This window comes from Eriocheir sinensis, chromosome 35 (assembly GCF_024679095.1).
Source record: "Eriocheir sinensis breed Jianghai 21 chromosome 35, ASM2467909v1, whole genome shotgun sequence".
In the NCBI taxonomy this organism is placed as follows: domain Eukaryota; kingdom Metazoa; phylum Arthropoda; class Malacostraca; order Decapoda; family Varunidae; genus Eriocheir; species Eriocheir sinensis.
Genome location: NC_066543.1, coordinates 17,377,170 through 17,401,496, shown reverse-complemented (window position 1 = coordinate 17,401,496; position 24,327 = coordinate 17,377,170). Strand labels below are relative to the sequence as shown.

The 24,327-nt window shown below is 44.5% G+C and overlaps 1 protein-coding gene across 1 annotated transcript; it reads right to left on the bottom strand.

Moving 5' to 3' along the window:
* Positions 1-15,539: 15,539 nt before the first annotated feature.
* Positions 15,540-18,022, bottom strand: LOC127007567 (uncharacterized). Its single transcript, XM_050878738.1, has 2 exons — positions 17,771-18,022; positions 15,540-15,731 (listed from the first exon to the last, which is right to left on the bottom strand). The coding sequence occupies exons 1-2, from the start codon at positions 18,020-18,022 to the stop codon at positions 15,540-15,542; spliced, it is 444 nt and encodes a 147-aa protein (XP_050734695.1).
* Positions 18,023-24,327: the final 6,305 nt, after the last annotated feature.

Here is a 24,327-nt window from a genome sequence, read left to right as displayed (position 1 = left end):
GAGATGATGAATGAATGATTATGTACTGAGTAATGATGGCTCTGCTTTCTGGATGTTCCTCGCCTTTCTCTCAGCTTATTCCCACAACGAATCAAAACAAATAGTATGTGTTCTATATATATAGCCTGCCTGCTTGCTGTTTTCGCTTCTCTTGCTTCGCTCCCACGGTAATATATAGAAAGCAAAAGGTGGCAATGTACCCATCTCTTGGTTTTTTATCTCTTTAGAAGGAAGACAAAAGGGAGAGATAATCGTCAGGAGGTGGTGGAGTGAGTGGATGTGGTGGTAGTTTGGTGGTGGTGGAGAGGGTGGAGGTGGTGGTGGCGTTACTAGAGGGGATGATGATGGTGGAGGTGGAGTGTTGTCAGGGGGTGGTGGAGTAGTGGAGGTAGTTTTAGTTCGGTGGTGGTGGAGAGGGTGACGATGGTGGTGGCGTTACTAGAGGGGATGATGATGGTGGAGGTGGAGTGTTGTTAGGGGAAGGTGGAGTAAGTGGAGGTGGTTTTAGTTTGGTGGTGGTGGAGAGGGTGACGATGGTGGTGGCGCTACTAGAGGGGATGATGATGGTGGAGGTGGAGTGTTGTCAGGGGAAGGTGGAGTAAGTGGAGGTGGTTTTAGTTTGGTGGTGGTGGAGAGGGTGACGATGGTGGTGGCGTTACTAGAGGGGATGATGATGGTGGAGGTGAGGGTGTTGTCAGGGGAAGGTGGAGTAAGTGGAGGTGGTTTTAGTTTGGTGGTGGGCGAGAGGGTGGAGGCGGTGGTGATGGTGGTGGTGATGCCAGGTAACGGCCGGTCTGTAAAGGTGACCGAGCGACTTAATCAGGCGTAGAAAATTCATTCCAAGCGGTGACAGACTGACGGGGTGACTGTGCTGCCCCGCGCCCGTCAGCTGGTGTTGACAGGCGGGGGTGAAGGGCGTCAGGAAGGGGCGCGGTGACGAGGTAGTGGGGTGAAGCGGGGCGGGGAAGGGGAGTGAAAGGGGAGAGGTGATGGATGCTGAAAGGGAGGCAAGAAGGGGTGAGGGGAGGTAGAAGAAGGGACTGTGGGATGTGGGACGGGAGGAGAGAGGGATGAAAGCATGGAGAGGTGATGAGAAGAAGATCTGATAGTGGCGGGAGGGAAGAGGGATGGGATCTTTGAAGGGGTGATGGAGTGATGAGAGGTAGATGAAGGAATAGTGGGAAGAACAGGAGGGGTGCAAAGAGGAAGGGGAGTAGCGAAGGGGTGATGGGGCTCAAGCAGTGGTGGACAAGGGAATGAGTTAGATGGGAAAGAGAATGTAGAGAGGTGATAGGCAGCAGGTGAATGATGGGAAGGGGAAGGAGGGGAAGGGGAAGCGAAGAAAAGACATGGAGAAGTGGGAAAAGGAAGAAGAAGGGAAATATATGAGAAGGGATAAGTAGTGAAGGCGATGTAGGATATGTTGAAAAGGAGCGATGGGAAGTGAAAAGAAAAACATGGGAAGGAGAGAAGAGAAAATAGTAAAAGGGCAAAGGAAAGAAAAAAAACGCAGAACGTAACAAGAAAGGGAAAAATGAAAAAAACAAAAAAGCGAATATTATGGGTAAGGAAAAGGGATAAAAAAAGGATGAAAAAAAAGAGAAGGGGAAAAGGGAAGTAATAGGAAAAAGGAAAATTAACAGAGGATTAGCAAAGAGAAAAAAAGTAAAGATACAGAGTTGAAGGAAAGCACCTGCAGGGAGTCATGGAATAAGAAAGAATGTACCGAAGGGGAACGGCAGGAGAGGAAGGGGACCACGCGGACGTGGGGTATGGGAAGGGGTGTAAGGGGAAGGACGGCAAAGTAATGGGGTGTAGACACGAGAGAGAGAGTGTATATATATATATATATATATATATATATATATATATATATATATATATATATATATATATATATATATATATATATATATATATATATATATATATATATATATATATATATATATATATATATATATATATATATATATATATATATATATATATATATACAAATCCCCATTCCTCTTCTCCCCATTTGCATACAATAAAAAATTATACCAATGAAGGGACGCTGTAGTCATGCAGTCCAAACAGATAACTCGTGGGTGTTTGAGCGAGCAAGGAGAGTGAGGTACATGTTTAGTACAGGTATTGGACAGGAAGTCTTGGCGAGTGTAAATAATGAGATGTGGAGATGAATCAGCAGCATACCGAGATGAATCAGAGTGCTGGAGTGTAAGATCACGTGGCCCAAGTGTGGATACACGTTCTAAGAAAATGCGGATGAGGCATGACGTATGTAGACATCAGGATGTGGTTAAAACTCGGCAATATGCCGATATGTGATTTTTCCTTTTTTGTCGTTATTTGTTTGAATTCGAAATTTATATTTTAAATGCATATTTCGTTGCCTTGCCGAGTTATATCAAATTCCAAGTTATACAGTGCCGAGTTGTAAAGGTATTACTGTATATATACATATATATATATATATATATATATATATATATATATATATATATATATATATATATATATATATATATATACAGGTAATTATCGACCGATCAGTCTTACGTCAATCGTGTGCAAAATTTTGGAGACAATCATTCGCGAAAAAAATGGTTAAGTTTTTTGATAAAAGACTAATTAATATTGCTGCGATCTAACAGAAAGTCGTCGGTCGCAACAAACAGCCTAGTTAGGACAAGAGGTCTGTTGCTGTTTGCTTTTCCTTTGTATTCCTTTGTATTTCTCTACCTCCTGTTCCTCCTCTTCCTCCTCCTCGACACACTCTTCACCCAGGAACAAAAGACAGTCGTGCCACGCTATAGGTCATCGGTCAGCCAATCAGTCACCAATGTGAGGCGAGACTGTCCAACGGCAGCGTCAGTCAGTCAATCAGTCATTTAGTCAGTCAGTCAGTCCTCCAGTCAATCAGTCAATTAGTCAAGCAGTCAATCTACCAGTCAGTCAGTCAATTAGTCAAGCAGTCAATCTACCAGTCAGTCAGTCAATTAGTCTATCAGTCAATCCACGAATCAGTCTGTCAATTAGTCAATCTGTCAATCCACGAGTCAATCAGTCAATTACTCAATCAGTCAATCCACCAGTCAGTCAGTCAATTAGTCAATCAGTCAATCCACCAGTCAGTCAGTCAATTAGTCAATCAGTCCACCAGTCAGTGAGTCCTATAGTTATAGTCAATCATTCAGTTAGTAATCCAGTCAGCCAGTCAGTCATTCACTCACGCAAACAGGTAAAGGAACAATGGAAAGAAAAAAAAAAAAAAGCGAAAATTAAGATGACGATAACGATGACAAAGGTGAAGGTGACACTGATGACTAAATAATGGTAACAACAACAACAACAACAACAACAACAACAACAACAACAACAACAGTAATAATAATAATAAGAACAAGAACAAGAAGAATGATGCAAAAGTAGAAGAAATAATAGCGTGATTTGGTAGAAAGGAAGGAGGGGCTGGGGATAAGGAGGAGGGAGGAAGGGAGATTAAGATGAATTGATTGAGGGAGAGAGGAACGGAGGGAGAGAGGGAGTGAAGGGTGGGAGAGGAAAGGGGGATACAGGCAGATCACATTTCTGAAGAGAGAGAGAGAAGAAGACACACCAAAAAAATATACCCGTTATGGAAGAGGAAAAAGAAAAAAAAATCTAACTTATGCGTATGTTGGTCTTTTTTTTTTCTTCACCTCTTCACCGTCACCTTTTCCTCCTCCTCCTCCTCCTCCTCCTCCCCCTCCTTCCCCTCCTCCTCGGTGACAGGTGGGTCGAGGGAAGGTCAGAGCATCCTCGGCCTTCAAAATTCGGTGATTACGTTCGTATTCTCCCTCACCGTCCACTCAGCACGCAACAGCAGCGCCTCACCGCCGCTCCGAAGGAATGTACATGGGAGATCAAGAGCAGATTGTGGAGGAGGAGGAGGAGGAGGAGGAGGAGGAGGAAAGCGCTGCTGGAGGAGAAGGAGGAGGTAAAGCATCATCACGCACATCAAACTCATTTTTTCATTTTTTCCCTCTTTCTCGCGGACCACAACACAAGACAATACAGGACGACAACCTTCCTCGCACCCCTTACAAGGCCACGCAGACGCACCGCCTAGGGGGGTTAAGGAGGAGGAATAGGAGGAGGAGAACAGAAAAGTGCGAAACAAGCCATGTCTTTCTAAATATATAGAGGAAAAGATAAGGAGAGACACGAACAAGGAGAATAAGATGGAGCAGAATGGGAAAGATAGTCAGGTTAAAAATGACAGTCGTAAAAATATTGATGATAATGATAATAATGATAATAATTATAATAATGGTAATAATAATAATAATAATAATAATAATAATAATAATAATAATAATAATAATAATAATAATAATAATAATAACGATAATATTAATTGTAATAAATAATGTTAATAATGATAATAATAACGTAAAAACATAGAACATAAGGAGTCTACAAGTGGTTGGTTGACCTGTACAAGACAGCTTCTGTAAACGTAATCAGCACCTTACCTCACTATCCATGAATTTATACAACCTCTTCTTTAACGTATCTATGGTATTGGCACTCAGAACATGACTGTTAAGCCTGTTCCACTCATCCACGACTCTTCTTGTGGTAAACCAATTCTTGCCTGCCTTTAATAATAATAATAATAATAATAATAATAATAATAAGAAGAAGAAGAAGAAGAAGATGAAGAAGAAGAAGAAGGAGAATGAGAATAGGCAGAAGAGAAGAAGAAGAAACACAAAAGAAGAAGTAGAAGAAGAAAAAGAAGAAGAAGAAGAAGAAGAAAAAGAAAAAGAAAAAGAAAAATAAGAAGAAGAAAGAAAGAAAATGAGAAAGAAAAAGAAAGAAGAAAATAAAAGATGCAATAAAAGACGCAAAAAAGAAAAAGAAAAAAGAAAGAGGAAATTCTAAGAAACTGAGAGAGTTAAGAAAAGGAGGAAGAGGATGATTTGCAGTAAGAGATGAGGAGAAAACATCAGGAAACAAAGAAACATGGGCAGAAAATAACCCAAAGAGGAAAGAAGAAGATAAGGCAAGGATGAAGAATGAGATAGGAAGAATATAGGGAGGGAAGGAAGGAAGATATAAGGAAAAGGAAGAAAAAGAATATTTGAAAAGAAAAAAAAGGAGCATTGATAATAAGCAACAGATGAAGGATAAGAAGGGAAAAAAGAGAAAGAACAACAAAACGGTTATGGATGAGAAGAAAAGAAAGAAAAGGAACACAGGAAGAAGAGGAGAAAAAGAAGAGGAGAAAGCGAAGTAAGAGAAAAGAGAAAAAAGCATTAAGAAAAAGGGAAAAATAGAGAAAACGGTAGAAAAGAAGTAAGAAGATGAAGAGAACAAGAGCATTAAGGAAGTTGTTGTTGGGGTTGGAGGAGGAAGAAGAGGTGGGGGAGGAGGAGGAGAAGCAGGAAGAGCAAAAAGGAGAATCAGAAGAGGAGAGGAGGAGGCGGAGGAGAAGGAAGTGGAGGAGGAGAATCAGGGAGAGAAAGAAGAAGCTGGAAGAAGAGGGGGAAGAGGTGGATAAGGAGGAGGAGGTAAAAGAAGAAGAAGAAGAAGAAGAAGAAGAAGAAGAAGAAGAAGAAGAAGAAGAAGAAGAAAAGTAAGTAGAAAATTGTTACCTCTTGACAGAAGCCAATAATTATCCATTACCGAGAGAGAGAGAGAGAGCAGTGACCTCCTGCAGTCACGTGACCTCTTGACCTCTCATGACACTTCATGACCCTCAAGTGCATCTCCCCTCCAACCCCTCTCATCTCTTTCCCTTTATCTCCTCTCCCTACCCTCCCCATTTCTCTCCCTCTCGTCTCCTCTCCACTCTCTTCCCTTCTATGCCTCTCTGTTCTGACCCTTCCTCTCATCTCTCTTTTACCTCCTCCCCTCTCCTCCCCTCCTCTCATCTCTTCCCCTTTATCTCCTCTCCCTAACCTCCCATTTTCTCTCCCTCTCCTCTCCACTCTCTCTCTTCCCTTCTAAACCTCTCTGGTCTGACTATTCCTCTCATCTCTTTCCCTTTATCTCCTCTCCCTAACCTCCCATTTTCTCTCCCTCTCCTCTCCTCTCCACTCTCTTCCCTTCTAAACCTCTCTGTTCTGCCTCTTCCTCTCATTTCCCTGTTATCTCCTCCCCTCCCTTTTCTATTTCTCTTCCCTCCTACTTTTTCCTTCCTCCCTCCCTCCCCTCCCCTCTCACCCCCCTCATCACCATCTCTCACCTGGTCATTATAATTATGCCGGCGCGTGATGTCTTGTTATTAGGGTCACCTGTTGTACCGTTTGATGATGGGTTACTTTACCTCCTCCTCCTCCTCCTCCTCCTCCTCCTCCTCCTCCGCTTCCTCCTTAAGGGCGAAGTGCCGTTGATAAATAATAATTGGCAGTAATAAATTGGTGATAATCAGAAGTTTTGGCGACACAGGGATTAAGTGAAACCAATTTGACGAAGAGGAGGAGGAGGAAGAGGAAGAGGAGGAGGAGGAGGAGGAGGAGGAGGAGGAGGATGTTGCTGTGGTATGTGGCTTTCTGTTGCCTGGTAGCTGTTGTTTCTTTTTTTTTTGTCTGTTTGTTTGCTTTGTTTTACTTTCTTTTACGTGTGTGTAGTAAGAGTATCTATATTACGTACATACATACATACATACATACAGACAGACAGACAGACAGACAGACAGAAAGAGAAACAGGAAGATAGATAGAGAGACAACCCATTTACACACCTAACTCTCTATCTATCTATTTTTTTATATCTTTATCTGTCTATCAGTAGGTGAATCTATCTATCCTTCCATCTATCTATCCACACCATATTTTGACTCCCTTGAAGACAGACGAATGAACTCAGACGCAGACGGATAGACAGACATACAGACAGACAGACACGAGGTTAACACACACTCAGTTGTTTGATTTACGTTTTGAGAAGAGAAGGAAGAAGAACAGGTCAGTTCCCTCCTCCTCCTCCTCCTCTTCCTCTTCCTACCATGTCATTCTTTTCTTCCTCTCCTCTTTTTCTCATTCCGTTCTCTTCAGCTTTGTTTTCCTCCTCCCATTCTTCTCCTCTTGTCCACATGTCCTTCGTACAATCATGAGCAAAAATAAAGCACAGGTGATAAAGAAGGAAAGAAATATACCAAGAAATTAAAAAAAGAAACAGATTGAACCCTGACTCGGACGGTTCCGATATCAAACAATAAATAGATAAGAGTTCTAAAAGAAAAAAAAATAATGAGTTTTTTTCTGAAGTTCTTAGATTCATAAAGATTTTAAAAGTTCTAAAAGTTTCTAAAGTTTTAAAAGTTACTAAAATTCTACAAGATTAAATCGCAAAACTCCCCCCCCCCAAAAAAAAAAGATCAACAGATAGCATTGAAAACCTTGCCCATGAGTCTCACCATTAGCAACGTTTGAGGATAAAAAAGTCAACACTTGAGCGTCACTTTCCGTTGATAAAGTAGGGAGTGGAGGAGGAGGAGGAGGTGGAGGAGGAGGAGGAAACATCGAAACATGGAAAGGCAAACATCAGGAATCTTTTTGGCTCTTGACGAGGGTGCCCACTCCAGGGATTTAGTCAGCTTGAAAATCACCTCGTGCGTGCAGCGCTGACCAAGGCAGGTTCAGTTTATTCCTGTTGCAACGAAGTAACGGCCGATACGAATTTTAAAGAAGTTGATAGTTTACGCAATTATTACTTCTGCAGGAAGGCTGTTCTATTAGCGGATGACTCGGTTTGAGTAGAAACTCCAACTGGATGGAGGAAAGAGAAGAGAAGGAGGAGGCACTGGTGATAATGGTGATAAAGGAGGAAGAAAAGGAGAAGGAAAATAAGAGGGAAGAAGAGAAGGAGGAGGAAGAGGCAGTGGTTGTAGTCGTGCTGGAGGAGGAGGAGGAAGAGGAGGAAGAGGAGGAGGAGTGATGAAATTAAAGGGAAGAAGTGTGTGATTGAAGAGAAGGAATTATCATCATGATCACCATGATCATGATGATCATGATGGTGATGAAAATGATGATAATGATAAACGACGACGAAAATGATAATATTGATGATGGTGATAATGATGATGACAACGATGATGACTGATGATAATGATGATGATGATGATGATGATGATGAGTCTGGAGAGAGAGAGGGAGGAGGAAGAAAAAAGGGCGTCGCTGAGGAGAGAGAGAGAGAGAGAGAGAGAGAGAGAGAGAGGGAGGAAGGGAGGAAGGGAGGGGTCAATTTCCTGTTAAGGGCCACAGATCATTTGGTCATCGACACCTGAGAATGTACCTAAGAAGAGGAGGAGGAGGAGGAGGAGGAGGAGGAGGAGGAGGAAGAAGAGGAAGTGATGGTAATTGAATCGAATAAAATTAAGAAAAATAAGAAGACATGTTAGTTTAAGACGATTCTAAATTCTCTCTCTCTCTCTCTCTCTCTCTCTCTCTCTCTCTCTCTCTCTCTCTCTCTCTCTCTCTCTCTCTCTCTCTCTCTCTCACCTTTTTCCTATTGTCCCTCCAACCTTCCCTCCTTTTCCCTCTTCCTCTTATCTCCCCCTCCTTCTCTCCCTACCGTATCTCCTCCCTCCACCCTGCATGCCTCGTCCCTCCATTCCTCCATCCCTCTCTCTCTTCCATACCTTCCAACATGTCTCTACCCAATGACTTTCCCTATAACCCTTCTTCCCTTCCCCTAACTCCCTCGTTCCTCCCCTCCTCCCCATTAACCTACACCCCCTGACCTTTACGCCAACCTATTACTCCCTTCCTCTCTCCTATTCTTCCCTTCATTCTCTTCTTTCCTCAAAACGAAAGACTAACTACAGGCGACTTACTACGGTTACTAGTTTAGAAGCGTTAGGTTAGTGATTTAGTTTACATTTGTTTCTCCTCCTCTGATCAGGGTAAAAAGGTGTGGTTGGTTAGTTAAAGAATGGGATTTTCATAGCGTTTTGGTCGTCATATATTTGTTGATGGACGGGTACTACGCGTGCGAAGTGACTCCTGTTTTAGAGAGGGAGGTAACAGACCAAAGATAAGACAAAGCAGGGAATATCTCCACGTTGGAAAAATCTTGACGTTGGAAAAAACTCTCAACGTAAGAAAAATCTCTTGAGCAAAAAAAAGATCTCGAAGTAGGAGAAATATCCATCCGCTTCTTCAAAAAGGCTACAGAGAAGGAAGGATGCCGAAAGAAATCAATAGTTCTGTTCAAGGAGCAGTCTTGATACTCCTCCCTTCATGAAAGCATTGGAAGGTGGAAACTCAGTACCTCTCTCCTCTATCCAGATTCTCGCCCCAAAACCCCAAAATCATCCCAGGGGCGGTATTCTCAGACGCCTCCACCTCGCACATTAACTATATTCAAAGGTCAAAATGGAGATTAATCGGGCTTTCATGAGGATGTTTTCACACTCATGGTACAGAAGAAGAGTTAAACAACCACCAGGGCAATTAAAATACCCCTGAAAATGCCCGAAACGCCTGCGAAAGCCTTGTAAAATAGGTGTAATTGGGCGCCGAAAGGTTTGAGAATACGGGTCCAGCCTGCTTGCCTCTTACCTTCCCTATGTACTTTGCTCCTGGCCTCTGCCCCGTACCCTACTAACGCTTTCTCCCCATCCTCCTCCCCATCTTTCCCCTTGCCTCTTGCCCCTCCCTAGCACCCCACTAAACCCTCCTCCTCTGCCCCTTCTATGCTCTCCCCCCCTCCCTCTCCCTGCTTCCTGCCCTCCCCCTCCCTGCCCCAGCGTGCGTGACCCAGCAGAGACCACGGCTGACCGATACCGTCCGTTACTGAGGAAATTCATAAAGGTGGCATCGCCATTGTCTTAACCTCAGGACAGTTCAGACTGACCCCCCTTACCCCATTTCCCCCTCCCCTCCCTCTCTCTTTTCTTTTCCTCCCCCCCTCTCTCCTCCTCCTCTCCCTCTTTCCTGCTCTCTTTCGCTTCGTCTGTTTGTCCGTCTCGCGTGTCTCTCTCTCCTCTCGTCTCGTCTCGTCTGGTTTGGCCTGTCTGTCATTGTCTGCCTGTCTGCTTGTCTCTAAATCTTCTTTTTCTTTCCATTATTCTTTCCTTCATTTCTCTGTTTTTCACTCCTTCTTTTTCCCCTTTTTTTACTGTTCCTTTCTTTCTTCCTCAGTGTACCATTTTAGTTTTTTCATGCATTCTCTCGTACCTTTTTTTCTCCTATCCCTCCTTTCCTCCCTCCATATCAATCTACCTATCTTTTCTTCTATTACTTATGCTTTCTGTTTTTTCGTTTCGTCTTCAGAATGGGAGGAAGAGAAGCAGAATAAGAGAAAGGCGAGGAGATACGTAAAAGATAAGAAAAGAAATACGTAGAGAAAGAGAGAAAGGAGGAAGAGGAAGTCGAGGAGATATAAGGAAATAAAAAGATGTAGAGAAGGAGGGAAAGCATGAGGAAGAGGAACGAGTGGAGATGGAAAGCAAGAAAGAGAGAAAGAAGGGAGGATGGATTGAGGAAGAGGACGGAGAGGAGATACAAGGCAAGAAGCAGATAGAGAAGGAGGGAAAGACGAAGAAACAGAAGCCAATCAAGAAACATATATAGAAGGAGGGAAGGAAAATAGGAAAAGAGGAGAGAAGGAAGGCAAACAAGATAATTATGGAAATGAGGAAGAAGAGAAGAAAAATCAGGATAAGAAAGTAAAGATGCTGACAACAGTGGAAACACTTTAGATGGATAATGAGGAAAAAACAAAGAACGAACGAGGAAGTGGGAAGGAAAAGAAAACGAGAGGAAATCAAAGTGTGATAGATGAATGTGGGAACAGAGAACCGAGGGAAAAAAAAGACAGAAAAAGATGAGAAAGAGAGAAGAGAGAGAGAGAGAGTTAGTTTGAGAGAGAGAGAGAGAGAGAGAGAGAGAGATGAGGGGAACAGGTGGCAAAATATAAATAAGCAAGATCAGAAAAAAAAATAGAAAACGTGAAAGAAAAATGAGGAAAAAGAATACTAATAAAAGAATCAAGAATCAGGTATAATGACCCCTTTAGAATCAAGAGGCGACAAACATATTTTTTAACCTGATAAGTGTGTTGTTAAATGCTGCCCCAGTTTGTATATATGTCCTAAGAGTTGAAGAATGTCAGCTAGTGCGTTTTTTTTACTCTGTTAGTTAATTGTAGTGCCTCAAGACACACCTCTCACAGTGCCTCGAGTATCACCTCCACTTAATTAGCAGAAATCACTTGATACATAGAATCCCCTGCTGGCGCACTCTCCTTTGGCCTTGGTGGCACTCGTGGCCTTGGGGTTATGGAGCCTCATGTAACCTCTTCGCCTTACCTAATTACCAGCTGTACGCCGCATGTTACTATCGGGCAGAGTACACCAACTACGTCCCGGCGCTCAGTGAAAAACCTTTAGCGAAATTAAGATAAGCGAGTGGCTGCGAAAGACCGGATGCCCAAAAATAGTGTGAAAAAACTACAATACATTGGTTCTAGATAACGTCAAGTAACATTATAAACGGGGAGAGAGAGAGATTTAACAAAAAAAAAAAAACGGTTCATCGTACGCGTATAAAACTTGTTTATATCACGTTCCTCATCATGATTGACCCCATTTCCGGCGCGTGGGGAGAATAGGTACACTCACTCTCTCTCTCTCTCTCTCTCTCTACTCAGTTAAATCTTTTTCTCCACACCTGTCTTGGTTCTTCAACATTCTCAGAAATTCAAAACCATTACCTGGAATTCCCGAGTTTCTTGTCATTCTCTCCCAAACCAAACCACCAAACTTCACCAAACTTTCCCAAACTTCCTCAAAATATCTCTCCTCTCTTCCCAGACTCCTAAAAGCTCTAATTTCCTTCAACAGTCCCCAAACTTCTTTCAATGGTCCCCTAAGTTATTTTGATACCCAGATGTTTCCTTTTCTACAGCACGTTATTTTTGTTGTGTTCATTATCCATTATTCTTCTCTATACTGTAACCTGTAACCTCTTCCATCAATTATCTCTTCTGTAAGTTTTAATTCACTGTTTGCTCTCTTTCTGATTCTCTTTTTCTTCTCTACTGTAACCTGTAACCTGTAAACTCTTCCCTCAATCATCTCTTCTGTAAGTTTTTATTCACTGTTTACTCTTTTTCTGATTCTTTTTTTTTCATCTCTCTGTAACCTGTAACCTGTAAACTTTTTCTTCTTTCCTTATGCTTCTCTGCTGTAACTTCGTTTTACTGTGTGTACTCTCATATTCCTTTATTATTTCTACCGTAACCTGTAACCTGTAGCCTGTAATCTGTAGCCTCGTTCCTCATTCTTTTCTAATGTAATCTTTTTCTGTTGTACTCACTCGTTCTTCTTCTTCTTCTTCTTCGCCTTGTAATATCCCTGAACCTTCTTACCTCCGCAGACACTGTTATTAAAGTCGCCTCTACGCTCGCCCTCCCCTCCTTATAGATCACCGTTTGGCACACACAGTCCTCCAGTTTGCCCCGCCGTCCGGACCCTCGTGTGCGGACCCTCGGCCAGTCCAGACCCGTTACTCAGGCCTGCTCGTGGCCCCCAAACTGCCCAAAAGATTTACTCACTCTTTTTTCCACGCAAAACTCACTTCTTCGATCCTTCTTTGCATTTTACACACACACACACACACACACACACACACACACACACACACACACACCATCGTCACCTACCCCCTTCTCTCTGCCCCTCTCCCTCCCCTCCTCTCTTTCTTCCTCCCTCCCTCACCTCTTTCCCTCCTCTTCACTTCTGCCCGCTGTCAATTCCTTTCTTTCCTCTCCTAAAACGCCTCTTTCTCCTTTTCTCTCTCTATTTTTTTCCATTTCCTTCTTTCCTTCTTCCTCGTTTCTTGCCCCCGTCAGTTTCTTTCTTTCCTGTTTCTTGTACTTTCATTTCTTTATATCTTTATCTTCCTTTCCTTACATTTTCTTTTCTTCCTTTTCCCTTGCTCTTTTATCCCCGTTCCTTCATTTCCTTCTCTTCGTCTTTATCTATGTCAATACTATCATCAATTTCTTTATCTCTCCTCTACATCCACGACTGCCTTCATTTTCCAGTTTCCACATTTCCTTCCTTTTTCCCATTATCTCCTTATTCATTTCTTTATTCACCCTCACCTTCCTTTATGCCGCTGAGCCCCTTCCTTCCTTCCTCCTTTTTCCCTCCTTCTAGTTCTGTCGTTTCCTCTTTCTTCAATGCTTCCTGTTTCTCTTTCTACTCTGACACCTTCCCTCTTTTTTTTTTGCTTTCCATACCTATCCTTTCCCTTTTCACTCCTGCCTCCTCCCCCTCTTTCTTGTTCTCCCCTTCTCCGTCCTCCTTACTCTTCCTCCTGTGCTTTTTCCTGCTTCTTCACTTCTCCCTCTTCCTCCTCCTTTTCCTCTTGTAATCCTTTCTCCTCATCTTCCCCTTTACCCATACCTCCTCCTCTTCCTCTAACCTTCTTGTGCCCCTGCCTCCTCTTTCTCCTCTTCCTCCGCCGCCACACAACCCGGATTCAGCACACACATCACGACAACACGAGGCGGAGATAAGCCTGGCTGAACTGAGAGAGAGAGAGAGAGAGAGAGAGAGAGAGAGAGAGAGAGAGAGAGAGAGAGAGAGAGAGAGAGTATATACAGAGTTCAGACCACTTTTTCTGGGGTCAAGAAGAGACCGTAGATACCATGTGGAGGAGGAGGAGGAGGAGGAGGAGGAGGCGGAGGAGCACGAGAAGGAGGTAAAATGTGTTTATCTTTCTATATACTTACAGACAAGACATACAGATAGAATCACCGTTAAACACAAGAAAACACACACACACACACACACACACACACACACACACACACACACACACACACACAGAGGAGACAGGTCAACAAGCGTGAAGAATAATACAGACAGACAAGACAGGCAGTAAGGAGAGGTGCAGACAAACAAATCTTCGAGTTGTTTTGGATTAACTGTGATAAGAAAATAAACACAATAATAAAAACATATGAACCCTGACAGACTGAAAAACACCGAAAGAGAAAGAAACACTAACAGACAAATACCCGGGTAAACATGTATATTTATCCACAGAGAGGACTTGTGTTAAATGGATTCGGTATACACACAGTCAGATATGAAGTCAAGCACCAGCGGATAAGAAGAATGGTATAGACGCAAACAGGATCCTCAGCCAAAACCGGGCAACGTGCAGCTTGGGTAGGAATGGCTAATGGCATGGGGTGTGTGTGGGGGGGGGAGGAAAGACATTAGTTGCAAGATTGTTTGGATACTTCAGGGGTCAAAGGCGGAAGGTGGAGCGGCAATGTGGAGTATCAAAGTGGAATATCAAGGTGGAGCGACAAGATGGAAAGAGGTGGAGTGTGAAGGTGGAGCAAGAAGGTGGAAAGAGAGAGTGGAGTGTTTTAGGCAGGGAGAAACGTGGAGGGAGAAGGTGGAGTATGAAGGTGGAGCAAGAAGGTGGAAGGAGAGAGTGTGGAGTGTTTTTTTAGGTAGAGAGAAACGTGGAGGGAGAAGGTGGAGTATGGAGGTGGAGCAAGAAGGTGGGAGGAGAGTGTGGAGCGTTTTTTTAGGTAGGGAGAAACGTGGAGGGAGAAGGTGGAGTATGAAGGTGGAGCAAGAAGGTGGAAAGATAGAGAGTAGAATGTCTTGGGCAGGGAGACAGGTGGAACAGAAAGATGAGGAGAGAAGGTGGAATATCAAGGTGAAGCGACAAGATGGAAAGAGGTGGAGTGTGAAAGTGGAGCAAGAAAGTGTAAGGAGAGAGTGGAGTGTTTTAGATAGGGAGAAACGTGGAGGGAGAAGGTGGGGTATGGAGGTGGAGCAAGAAGGTGGAAGGATAGAGAGTAGAATGTCTTGGGTAGGGAGAAAGGTGGGACAGAAAGATGAATAGAGAAGGTGGAGTGTCAAAGTGAAACAACGGAATGGAGGAAGAGGGCAGAGTATCTTGGCCATTGTATAAGGTAGGAGGAGGGAAAGGCGAGCATCTGAAGGATTTTGTCAGGACCTCATAGGTAAAGTTAGACCGGCAATGTATAAAAAAAAGTGAAGTAACATACACAGCTTTGCAATGTTGATAAAACGCTTCGAGGATGGAGAGGCAAGCAGGGGCAAGACTGAGTCGGGACTTGAAGGGCCAAAGGAGGAGTGGCAAGGTTGAGGAAGAGAGTGGAACGACATACAAAACCACAGGTATCTTGGGTTGGATAAAAATAGAGGTGGAGACTATAAAAAGAGATCATTTGGAAACTCTAGATGGATCGATAAAGTGGATAACATATGCATCTCGGGTATGGTAAAGATAGGAAGGGGAAGGACAAAAAGAGCTACAGGCTTATGTGTAATTTTTAGGTGGAGCGACACGGTGGAGAGAGAGCGGTATGGACCTGTAGGTAAACTATGTGCTACGGGCCTGCACATAAAAGAGAGATCAAGGAGGACATAGAGTGGAAGAGGGAAGAACACAGTGACAAGGAATCGGTAGAGAAATGGAGTGGAATGGAAAGGCAAAGGACGGAGAGACTCTTTCAAGTGGAACTCAAGTGGTCAGGTTTCAGGAGAGGGAAGCCGTGATTCGGAAAAGCGGCGGGAAAGTGGCTGGACGTGCAAGTGGACTGGACAGCGGCGAGGAGGAGGAGGTGGAGGTGGAGGGGGCGGCGAGGGTCTGGACATCGAAAGAGTGGATTGACAGGCGGCTGAGTGTGAGGGCGGAAGAGTGACAGTCCAAGAGTGTGAGAGGATGAGTCTGGGTGTGAGGGGGCGCAGGGTAGTCAGGGCGTGTGGCTGAATCACTTTGGCATCACACGGGATTCGAACTGGTGGACCCTTGAGGCCAATGTAGAATACTAGATACCGGTGTCAAGATAGGCGTCGTTAGATAAATAGATAAGTGGATAAATATAGATAGGTAGATAGAAAGAAAGAGAGAGTAGACAGTCCTTCTCTCTCTCTCTCTCTCTCTCTCTCTCTCTCTCTCTCTCTCTCTCTCTCTCTCTCTCTCTCTCTCTCTCTCTCTCTCTCTCTCTCTCTCTCTTTCTCTCTCTCTCCTCCTGCCCCGCTCGAGGCTGTCTAATTGGTGCCTGATTTGATACGGAGCTGCCGAGAGTGTCTGGCCAATTACTGTTTTTATTCCGAGAGGAGGAGGAGGAGGAGGAGGAGGAGGAGGAGGAGGAGGAGGAGAAGGAAGAACATTGAAAGAAGACCATGTAGGGACTTGTGGTTTGGTGATGTAGGAATTTGCGGACAGTGATAGTAACAGCGGAAATAGTTCTGATAATAGTAAAAGTAGTAGTAGTAGTAATAGTAGTAACAATAGTAGTAGTAGTAGCAGCAGTAACAGCAGCAGGAGCAGTAATAGTAATGATAACCGTCAGAGTAATGGTACAAATAATAATAATAATAATAATAATGGAAATACTCTCTTCAGTCTCCTATACATTTTCCGCAAGGGTGATTTTTTAAGCTTTGATGATAGCTGTTTACTCTTATCTCCCCGGCCATATACGAGAAGGTAATAAGAGGCTGCTGGCGCCATCAAATTTGACCTCTTCAAGACAGTCTTACGAGGGCTGGAGAGGCCGACGGACGACCTGACATCAAGGAGGGACGATCATGGAAGAGAAGCCTCTGCTGTGTCTTGCTTTGCGATGATGTTAATTATATGCTGTGATTTTTTTGTGTGTAAGCTCGAGATATTGACGTTAGGATCAAGTGGCTATCCGGATACCTTATAGACTTTGCAGAATAATTGGTTTTATACTCTACCTTTTTTATTCCTCGCCTTACTTTGCTATCACTGTCTTAATTTTCATAGCGACGGGACTCTTCAGGTCTACATATTTGTTAGGAATTTTACCTTGTTGCCCTTTCATGGATCTCAGTAATAATAAAAAGAAAACTGATGTTCCTTTACTGCTTTAAATTTTGGTCACCTCTGAGGGCTTAATATTAATTGGAGAGTAAAATATGAAAACAAGAATGTAAAGCTGGCCAACGCTACATATGCCCTAATAAACACATCAACTCCACGATATCCAAAACTGGGAAGATCAGATATACACCAACACTTACGAGCTAGATCAACGGCGCTTCAACATTAGACGCTTTTATCAGGGTAGCGAGGACTGGGTATTCGTTGGGTGTCTCGGCGGGCGCACCTGTTAACGAGTCTTGCTACGATCACGATTACCTGACCCGCGCTCCCAGGTGGTTAGGGGCTACCTGCGGCTTCCTGTCACTTACCTGGTCTTACCCTATCACTGGCAACCGGTCTGGAACGAAGCTGGTTGTGGTGGTGGTGGTGGTGGTGCTAATGGTGGGGATGGTGATGGTGGCCGGTACTTATCTCCGTTAAAGGAATTAAAATCAGCAGAAAACAACAGGAGAGATTTTAATAAGAATTAGAAAATTAAAACTGAAGTAGGAATAGAAAGTCAGACGATGATCAAGCGTACACACACACACACACACACACACACACACACACACACACACACACACACACAGACACACTCCATAGCACAGTTAACCCTCCAGACCCATGAATAAAGAAAACGCAAATAATTGAAGCTAGTATAAAAAATGGGATTGAACAAATGCAACGCTCTCATCTCTCTACTCTCCTCCCTTTCCTCATCTCTCTCTGCTTGCATTCCTCCTTTTCCTTTCCTCGTTCTCTTCCTCCACGAGACACACTTGGAACTAAAGTTGACAATAATTATTTTTTTCAGCAACACACTCAGTTTTCCTTTATTTCTATTTGTATTCGTAGGAGCAGAAAGTTACGGGCGTGGGAGGCGTGTGCATGGATGTGAGTGTGGGCGTGGGAAGCCTGTACAGGGATGTGGGTGTGGGCGTGGGAGGTGTGTGCATGGATGTGGGTGTGGGCGTGGGAGGTGTGTGCATGGATGTGGATTTGGGGATGGGAGGCGTGTACATGGATGTGGGTGTGGGCGTGGGAGGTGCGTGCATGGATGTGGGTGTGGGCGTGGGAGGTGTGTGCATGGATGTGGGTGTGGGCGTGAGAGGTGTGTGCATGGATGTGGGTGTGGGTGTGGGAGGTGTGTGCATGGATGTGGGTGTGGGCGTGGGAGGTGCGTGCATGGATGTGGGTGTGGGCGTGGGAGGTGTGTGCATGGATGTGGGTGTGGGCGTGGGAGGTGTGTGCATGGATGTGGGTGTGGGTGTGGGAGGCATTTGGATGTGGGTGTTGGCTTGGGCGTGTGTGGGAGTGACGGATCGCTCAGTGTGGGCGGGAAGGTGTCAAGACTTCGGGCGCTTCACGGGTGGCGGCGCGCGATACTCCTGACGCACGTGACTCCCGCTGCTTCGAGGCGTTGGGCCGGGCGTCGGAGCGGAGCAAGAGCTGTACTGACCGCCGCCCCGCCGCTGCCTCCGACGCCTTACTGTTGACAAGGACGCCGGTGATCACAGTTACGCCGAACGGTGATCGAGGCGGCACCGTGATCGCCTGTCTTCATTACGGTGCTCGGAGCTGCGTTACGGAATTTCAGACTCGCATACCTCGTGACCATCGACTAGTAACGTATATTTGGTGTAACGTAACATCGATGTATCGTTGCCATAGCCGTTGTGATCGCTGCATTAATACTTAGCATAAAGTCTACATCATTTTCGTAACTGTAGTGAGCGTTGTATTATTATGAGTAACGTATAATGAAAACATTCGCTTCTTCTTGACTTGGTAAAGTTGGAAGATTCATTAGAGTATCGTATCGGAGGTTAATAATGCTATATAACGTAAAGGCCACCCGACGCGAGGAACAGGTTTTGGGTTCAGGATGCGTCCATGAGGGATTGGAGAGGCGCTCTTTGCGCCACGCCGGAGGCTGGTTTAAAAAGTGATGGGGAGGGGGGGGAGGGGCACATCACTTCCACTTCATATTCATACTGCTATTACTAATGCTACTACTACGTATGATTTCTTGCTTGCTACTTTAATAACGAGTACTATTATGGACTACTTATTTACTACTATACTGCTGCTACTGCTACTACTACTTCATACTTATACTGCTACTTCGCTTATTGCTATTTCTACAACATCTTACCTCCTACTATAACCGTTGATGCTTCCACCCTTTATTTCTTGCTACGATTACTACTGCTCTAACTTTTTGCTACTTTAACAACTACAACTACTACTACTTCTACTACTACTACTGTCACTTCTTACTTTCCTACTACAATGTTACTACTACGATATTACTAACACCAATGCATCCACTACCACTACTTCCCACTGGTACAACTTCGATCACTACCACTACCACCACCACCACCTCCACCGCCACCACCATTGACAGCTGTGGTAGCAGTACATGTTTTTTTTTTTTTTTCTTTTACTTGTAGCTGATGAGACTCGGTTTCCAATGCAGGTTTCCCACGAAGTCTGTGTGAGCCTCTGCTGCCCTGGGAAGAAACACAGGGCAAACACTCATAACAGGGGAGGGGGGGGGGGCAGAGAGAGGAAGGGGAGTAGGTAGGGGAGGAGGCAGAGTAGCAGAACGAGGCAGGGGAAGCAGAGAGAGGAAGGGGAGGAGGCAGGGGAGGAGGCAGGTGGGCAGAACGAGGCAGGGGAAGCAGGGAGAGCAAAACAAGGCAGGGTATTCAATGGGGGCAGAGCAGGGTAGGGTAGGGAGGGAAGAAAAAGAGAGGAATGGTCAGATTCAGAGGAAGAAAGCAAGGGAAGGAATGGCAGGGGGAGCGAGAAAGGGAGGAATGGAAGGAAAAAAGGAAGAAGAGGAAGAAAAGGGAATGGAGGGGAGGATGGGTAGAAAAGGGAGGGACATGGACAGAGAGGAAAACAAAAGGAAAGAAGAGGAGGGAAGAGGAGGCAGGTAAGGAAATTGAGGAAAGGGAGGGAGGGAGAGGCAGGGAGAGAGGCAGGGAGACTGGGGAAAGACCTTATACTTGTTCAGTTATCCTCAAGATAGTAAAAAAAGGCAAAAAAAAAAGAGAAAAGAAAACTCAGGGGAGACAGAGGCAGAGAAAGAGAAAGGAGAAGATAAAAGATAAAGAATAAAATAGCTTCTTGGCTGCTGCCCTGAACTGAAAAATTTAAAAAAATAATAAAAATCCTAATACGTTATAATGTTTTCTGTGTTATCGTTCGTTCTCTCTCCTCGGCGTGACATGACTGGTGAAGGCGAAGAAAAAATAAATATATTGCACGAAAAAATAACTCGGTGGTTGAAATAGAAAACGGACCAACACAAAACGAAACGAACGATGCGAAAGTCAACAGTAAAGAAAGAGGAAGAATAGAGAAAGAAAAAGACAAACAGAAGTGATCAGAGAGAGAGAGAGAGAGAGAGAGAGAGAGAGAGACTAACACATAAAGTTTAGTGGCCGTGATTTATTGTGTATAAAAAGTAATAAAGCTAAGAATGGAGAGGCGGAGGAAAGGGAGGAAGGGAGGAAAGGGAGACTGGGTGAGGAGGACGAGAAGGAGAGGGAGGGGGGAGTGACGGGGAGTGACGGGGAGTGTAGGAGGAGTGAAAAGGACTAAATGAATGAAAGGAAGGAAGAAAACAAGAAGGATAAAGTCAGGGTTAGGACGAAGAGAATATAAATGGTGGGAGTGATGGAGGGATGACGGTAGGGCATAGCTTGATATGGATGGTAACAATGATTTTTTGTTGTTGTTGTTGTTCTGCCTGTAGTGCCTGTAGGCTCTCTTGAGGGGCCTAGGACGGCCCCAGGCCGTTAGTTGCACAGGTAAATTTTATTTACAGTGGCTGCTGATATGACTCTTGGCCCACGCTGCCCCCCGGTGCTATATTTCAACAAAGTCTCTGAAGTTAGGGTTGACTGATCTTCCGCCTCACGGCGATGGTTTGAAAAATCAGCGTGTTTCGGTGGGACTCGAACCTAGGTCCATGTGATCACCACGCCCATACGTTGACCACTTGGCCACCGCCTCCCCAAATAATAGTGACTGTCTTCTTCTTCTACTACTGCTACTACTACTACTACTACAACTATTACTACTACTATCACTCCTCCTCCTCCTCCTCCTCCTACTACTACTACTACTAAAACTACTACTACTACTACTACTACTACTACTACTACTACTACTACTACTACTACTACTACTACTACTACTACTACTACTACTACTACTACTACTACTACTACTGCTACTACAACACTAACATCAGACAGAGAAAAAGAACATTGGAAAGGGCCTTTGTGCCTTTGTCCTACAGTGAACTTGTAATGGCTGGAGTCTGCGATGATGATGATGATGATGCTGACGATGATGACGATGATGATGATGCAGTATTATCAGTACCAATAACAGAAGTAGTCACCGCCACATAGCGCCTGTCACTCGGTGGTACTCTTGACGGCAAAAAAAAGTAAAAAAGAAACACATAAAAAGAAATATTTGCAAGGTATCCGTTTCCTTGAGCTGGTCACTTCGATGTTATTTTTTTTTTCGTGGTTACCAAGCGTTGATATGTTGCACGGTGGCGACGGAGCGTGACGCGTCCAGACTTACCTGCCGCCCCGACTTACCTGGCCAAAGGTGACCGAACCAGCAACACCTGTATGCGAACACCTGGTTTTAAATATTGGTCTAGATCTGCACAGGTAACAAGTGACAGCCGTGTGCTCTGAAATGCTTTACCTCTGGACGGGTTGCCATTGGACGGTGATAAAACAAACCAGATTGATGAGTAGATGGAATATATGAATAGATAACTTCAAATACAGACAACGGGAAATGGCTCTCTAATTTGACAACGGAGAGAGAGAGAGAGAGAGGAACAGTTATGTATCAATATTTTTTTCGTTTTAAAAGTTAGATATCCCCACTCCCTTCCCATTTCCCCCTCCCCCCTTCCCATTTATTGGGGTTAAGGGAAGGTTGAGGGGATGTACGATAGGGAGGAAAGGGGATGAGGTGGGGAGGGGAGGGAGAGGCGGGGAGATGGGAGCGGACAAGATAAAGCCTTCCCCACGGCATGTATTGAGGAAGATCCTTTACTGTTTCTTTGGTTTTATGGTGGGGAGGGAGGGAGGTAAGTGGTGGTAAGAGAGGGGAGAGGTGATAGGGAGGAGCCGATGATGGGGAGGGGGGGAAGGTGATGAGGGGAGACGAAGGGAGGTGGCGGGGATTGGAGGATGAGTTGGGTGGAGGATTGTAAGATGTAAGGGATGAGGTGGGTGGTGGATTTTAGGAGAAGGGGGAGGAAGGTCTGGTAGGGAGGGACACAGAAATGGATTAAAAGCGAGTTGGAATTGAAGGAGAAAAAGGATGAGAAGCGGTAGATAGGGTGGTAAAGAAGCGAGAAAAATGGAGCAGAAATTGGATCGTAAGGAAAAGGGAATAAGAAAGAAGAGCAAAGCTTGGCTAATATGGAACGATGATCAGAGTTACGAGATAAAGAGAAGGAAAGTGTTAAAAAGGAGAGGGAATGAATATATTACAGAAGAGGGAAAGGAGAGAAGAGACTAACGCAACGAAAGAATAGAAAAAAAAAGAAAAATACGATATAAGAAAAACATTACTTTTCACATTTACTGAACATTCATTTAAAGGAGAGAAAAAATATTTGTACTTCCTGGTGGTGAAATAGACAGAAAAAGTAAACAGCAAATGAAGGGGCGACATAGAAAGCGAGGAAATTAAAGTGAGGAAAGGAAAGTAACGGAAGAGAAGGAGAAAAAATTGGACTGAGCAAAATGATGTAGAGTGTATGTGTTGGTTAGGTTTGGGAGAGTGGGAGGGAGCATCTCAGAGCACACTGGAAGATGAACTGAGGCAGGAGCCGGAGATGAGAGGAGGAGGAGGAGGAGGAGGAGGAGGAGCAAGTGGTGGTGATGGGGGGGCGTGATGTGGAATGGGAGGAGGAGAGGAGGCAGGTGTGAGGTGGGGAGGACGGTGGTGGCGGTGGAGGTGGTGGTGGTGGTGGGGCACCGCTGCACCAACACTCCACCTGCCTGTGACCCCACCCGGTCAATAGCCTCACCAGGGTCATGTTCCCACGCCTCCCACGACTGTCCCCCAACACCACCTCCACCACCTCCACGTCCTTCCTCTTCCTGACTCACTTACTCACTCACTCATTCATTTGGTTACTCATTTATTATAATCGATCTTCTCCCAACATCTGCACCACCACCACCACCGCCGCCACCGCCACCGCGCCTTCCTCTTCCTGACTCACTTACTCACTCACTCATTCATTTAGTTACTCATTTATTATAATCGATCTTCTCCCAACATCTGCACCACCACCACCACCGCCACCGCCACGTTCTTCCTTTTCCTGACTCACTTACTCATTCACTTACTCATCCACTCATTCATTTAGTTACTCATTTCTTATTATCGACCTTCTTCCAACATCTGCACCACCACCACCGCCACCACCACCACGCCTTCCTCCCACTTACTCACTTACTCACTCACTCACTCACTCATTAAGGTACTCATTATACATTACCGACTGTCCCCAACACTTCCACCACCACCACCATCATCACCACCACGTTCTTCCTTTTCCTGACTCACTTACTCATTCACTTACTCATCCACTCATTCATTTAGTTACTCATTCTTATAAAATTTCAGCCTCTCATGACTTTTCACCACCACCACTTATTTCTGACTCACTCTCACTCACTTACTCACTTACTCACTTACTCCTCTCATTTTGTTTTGCCTTCCACGACTGTCCACCACCACCACTACCTCCTCCTCGTGACTTACTTACTCACTGATTCATTCACTCAATCACTCACCCACACTCCCTCTCATCGTTAGCCTCCTTCAAACGTATTAAAATGTAGCGAAGTGAGGAAAGGAAGGTAACGGAAGAGAAGGAGATAAAACTGGACTGAGTAAAATGAGATAGAATGTATGTGTTAGTTAGGTTTGGGAGAGAGGGAGGGAGCATCTCAGAGCACATTGGGAGATAAACTGATGCAGGGGCCGGAGATGAGAGGAAGAGAACACATAACACGCAACACCGCTACCCTCTTTTACCACCATGATCACCCTCTCCTGATTTGCTCTCTCATTTATTGATATATTTGCTAATTCACTCGCTCGCTCACTCACGAACACACCGGTTTTCGCTTTCGTGTGTATTGATACGATTTTTACGAATTTCTTTTCACCCACTCACTCACTCACTCACTTTCTCTATCACTCACGCTCTCTCTCTCTCTCTCTCTCTCTCTCTCTCTCTCTCTCTCTCTCTCTCTCTCTCTCTCTCTTTATTTATCTGTATATTTATCCGTCTTTGTTTACTTGTTTTGTTTTTCTTTACTTCTATCTCTCTGCGCCCTTTTTTGGTTAGAAT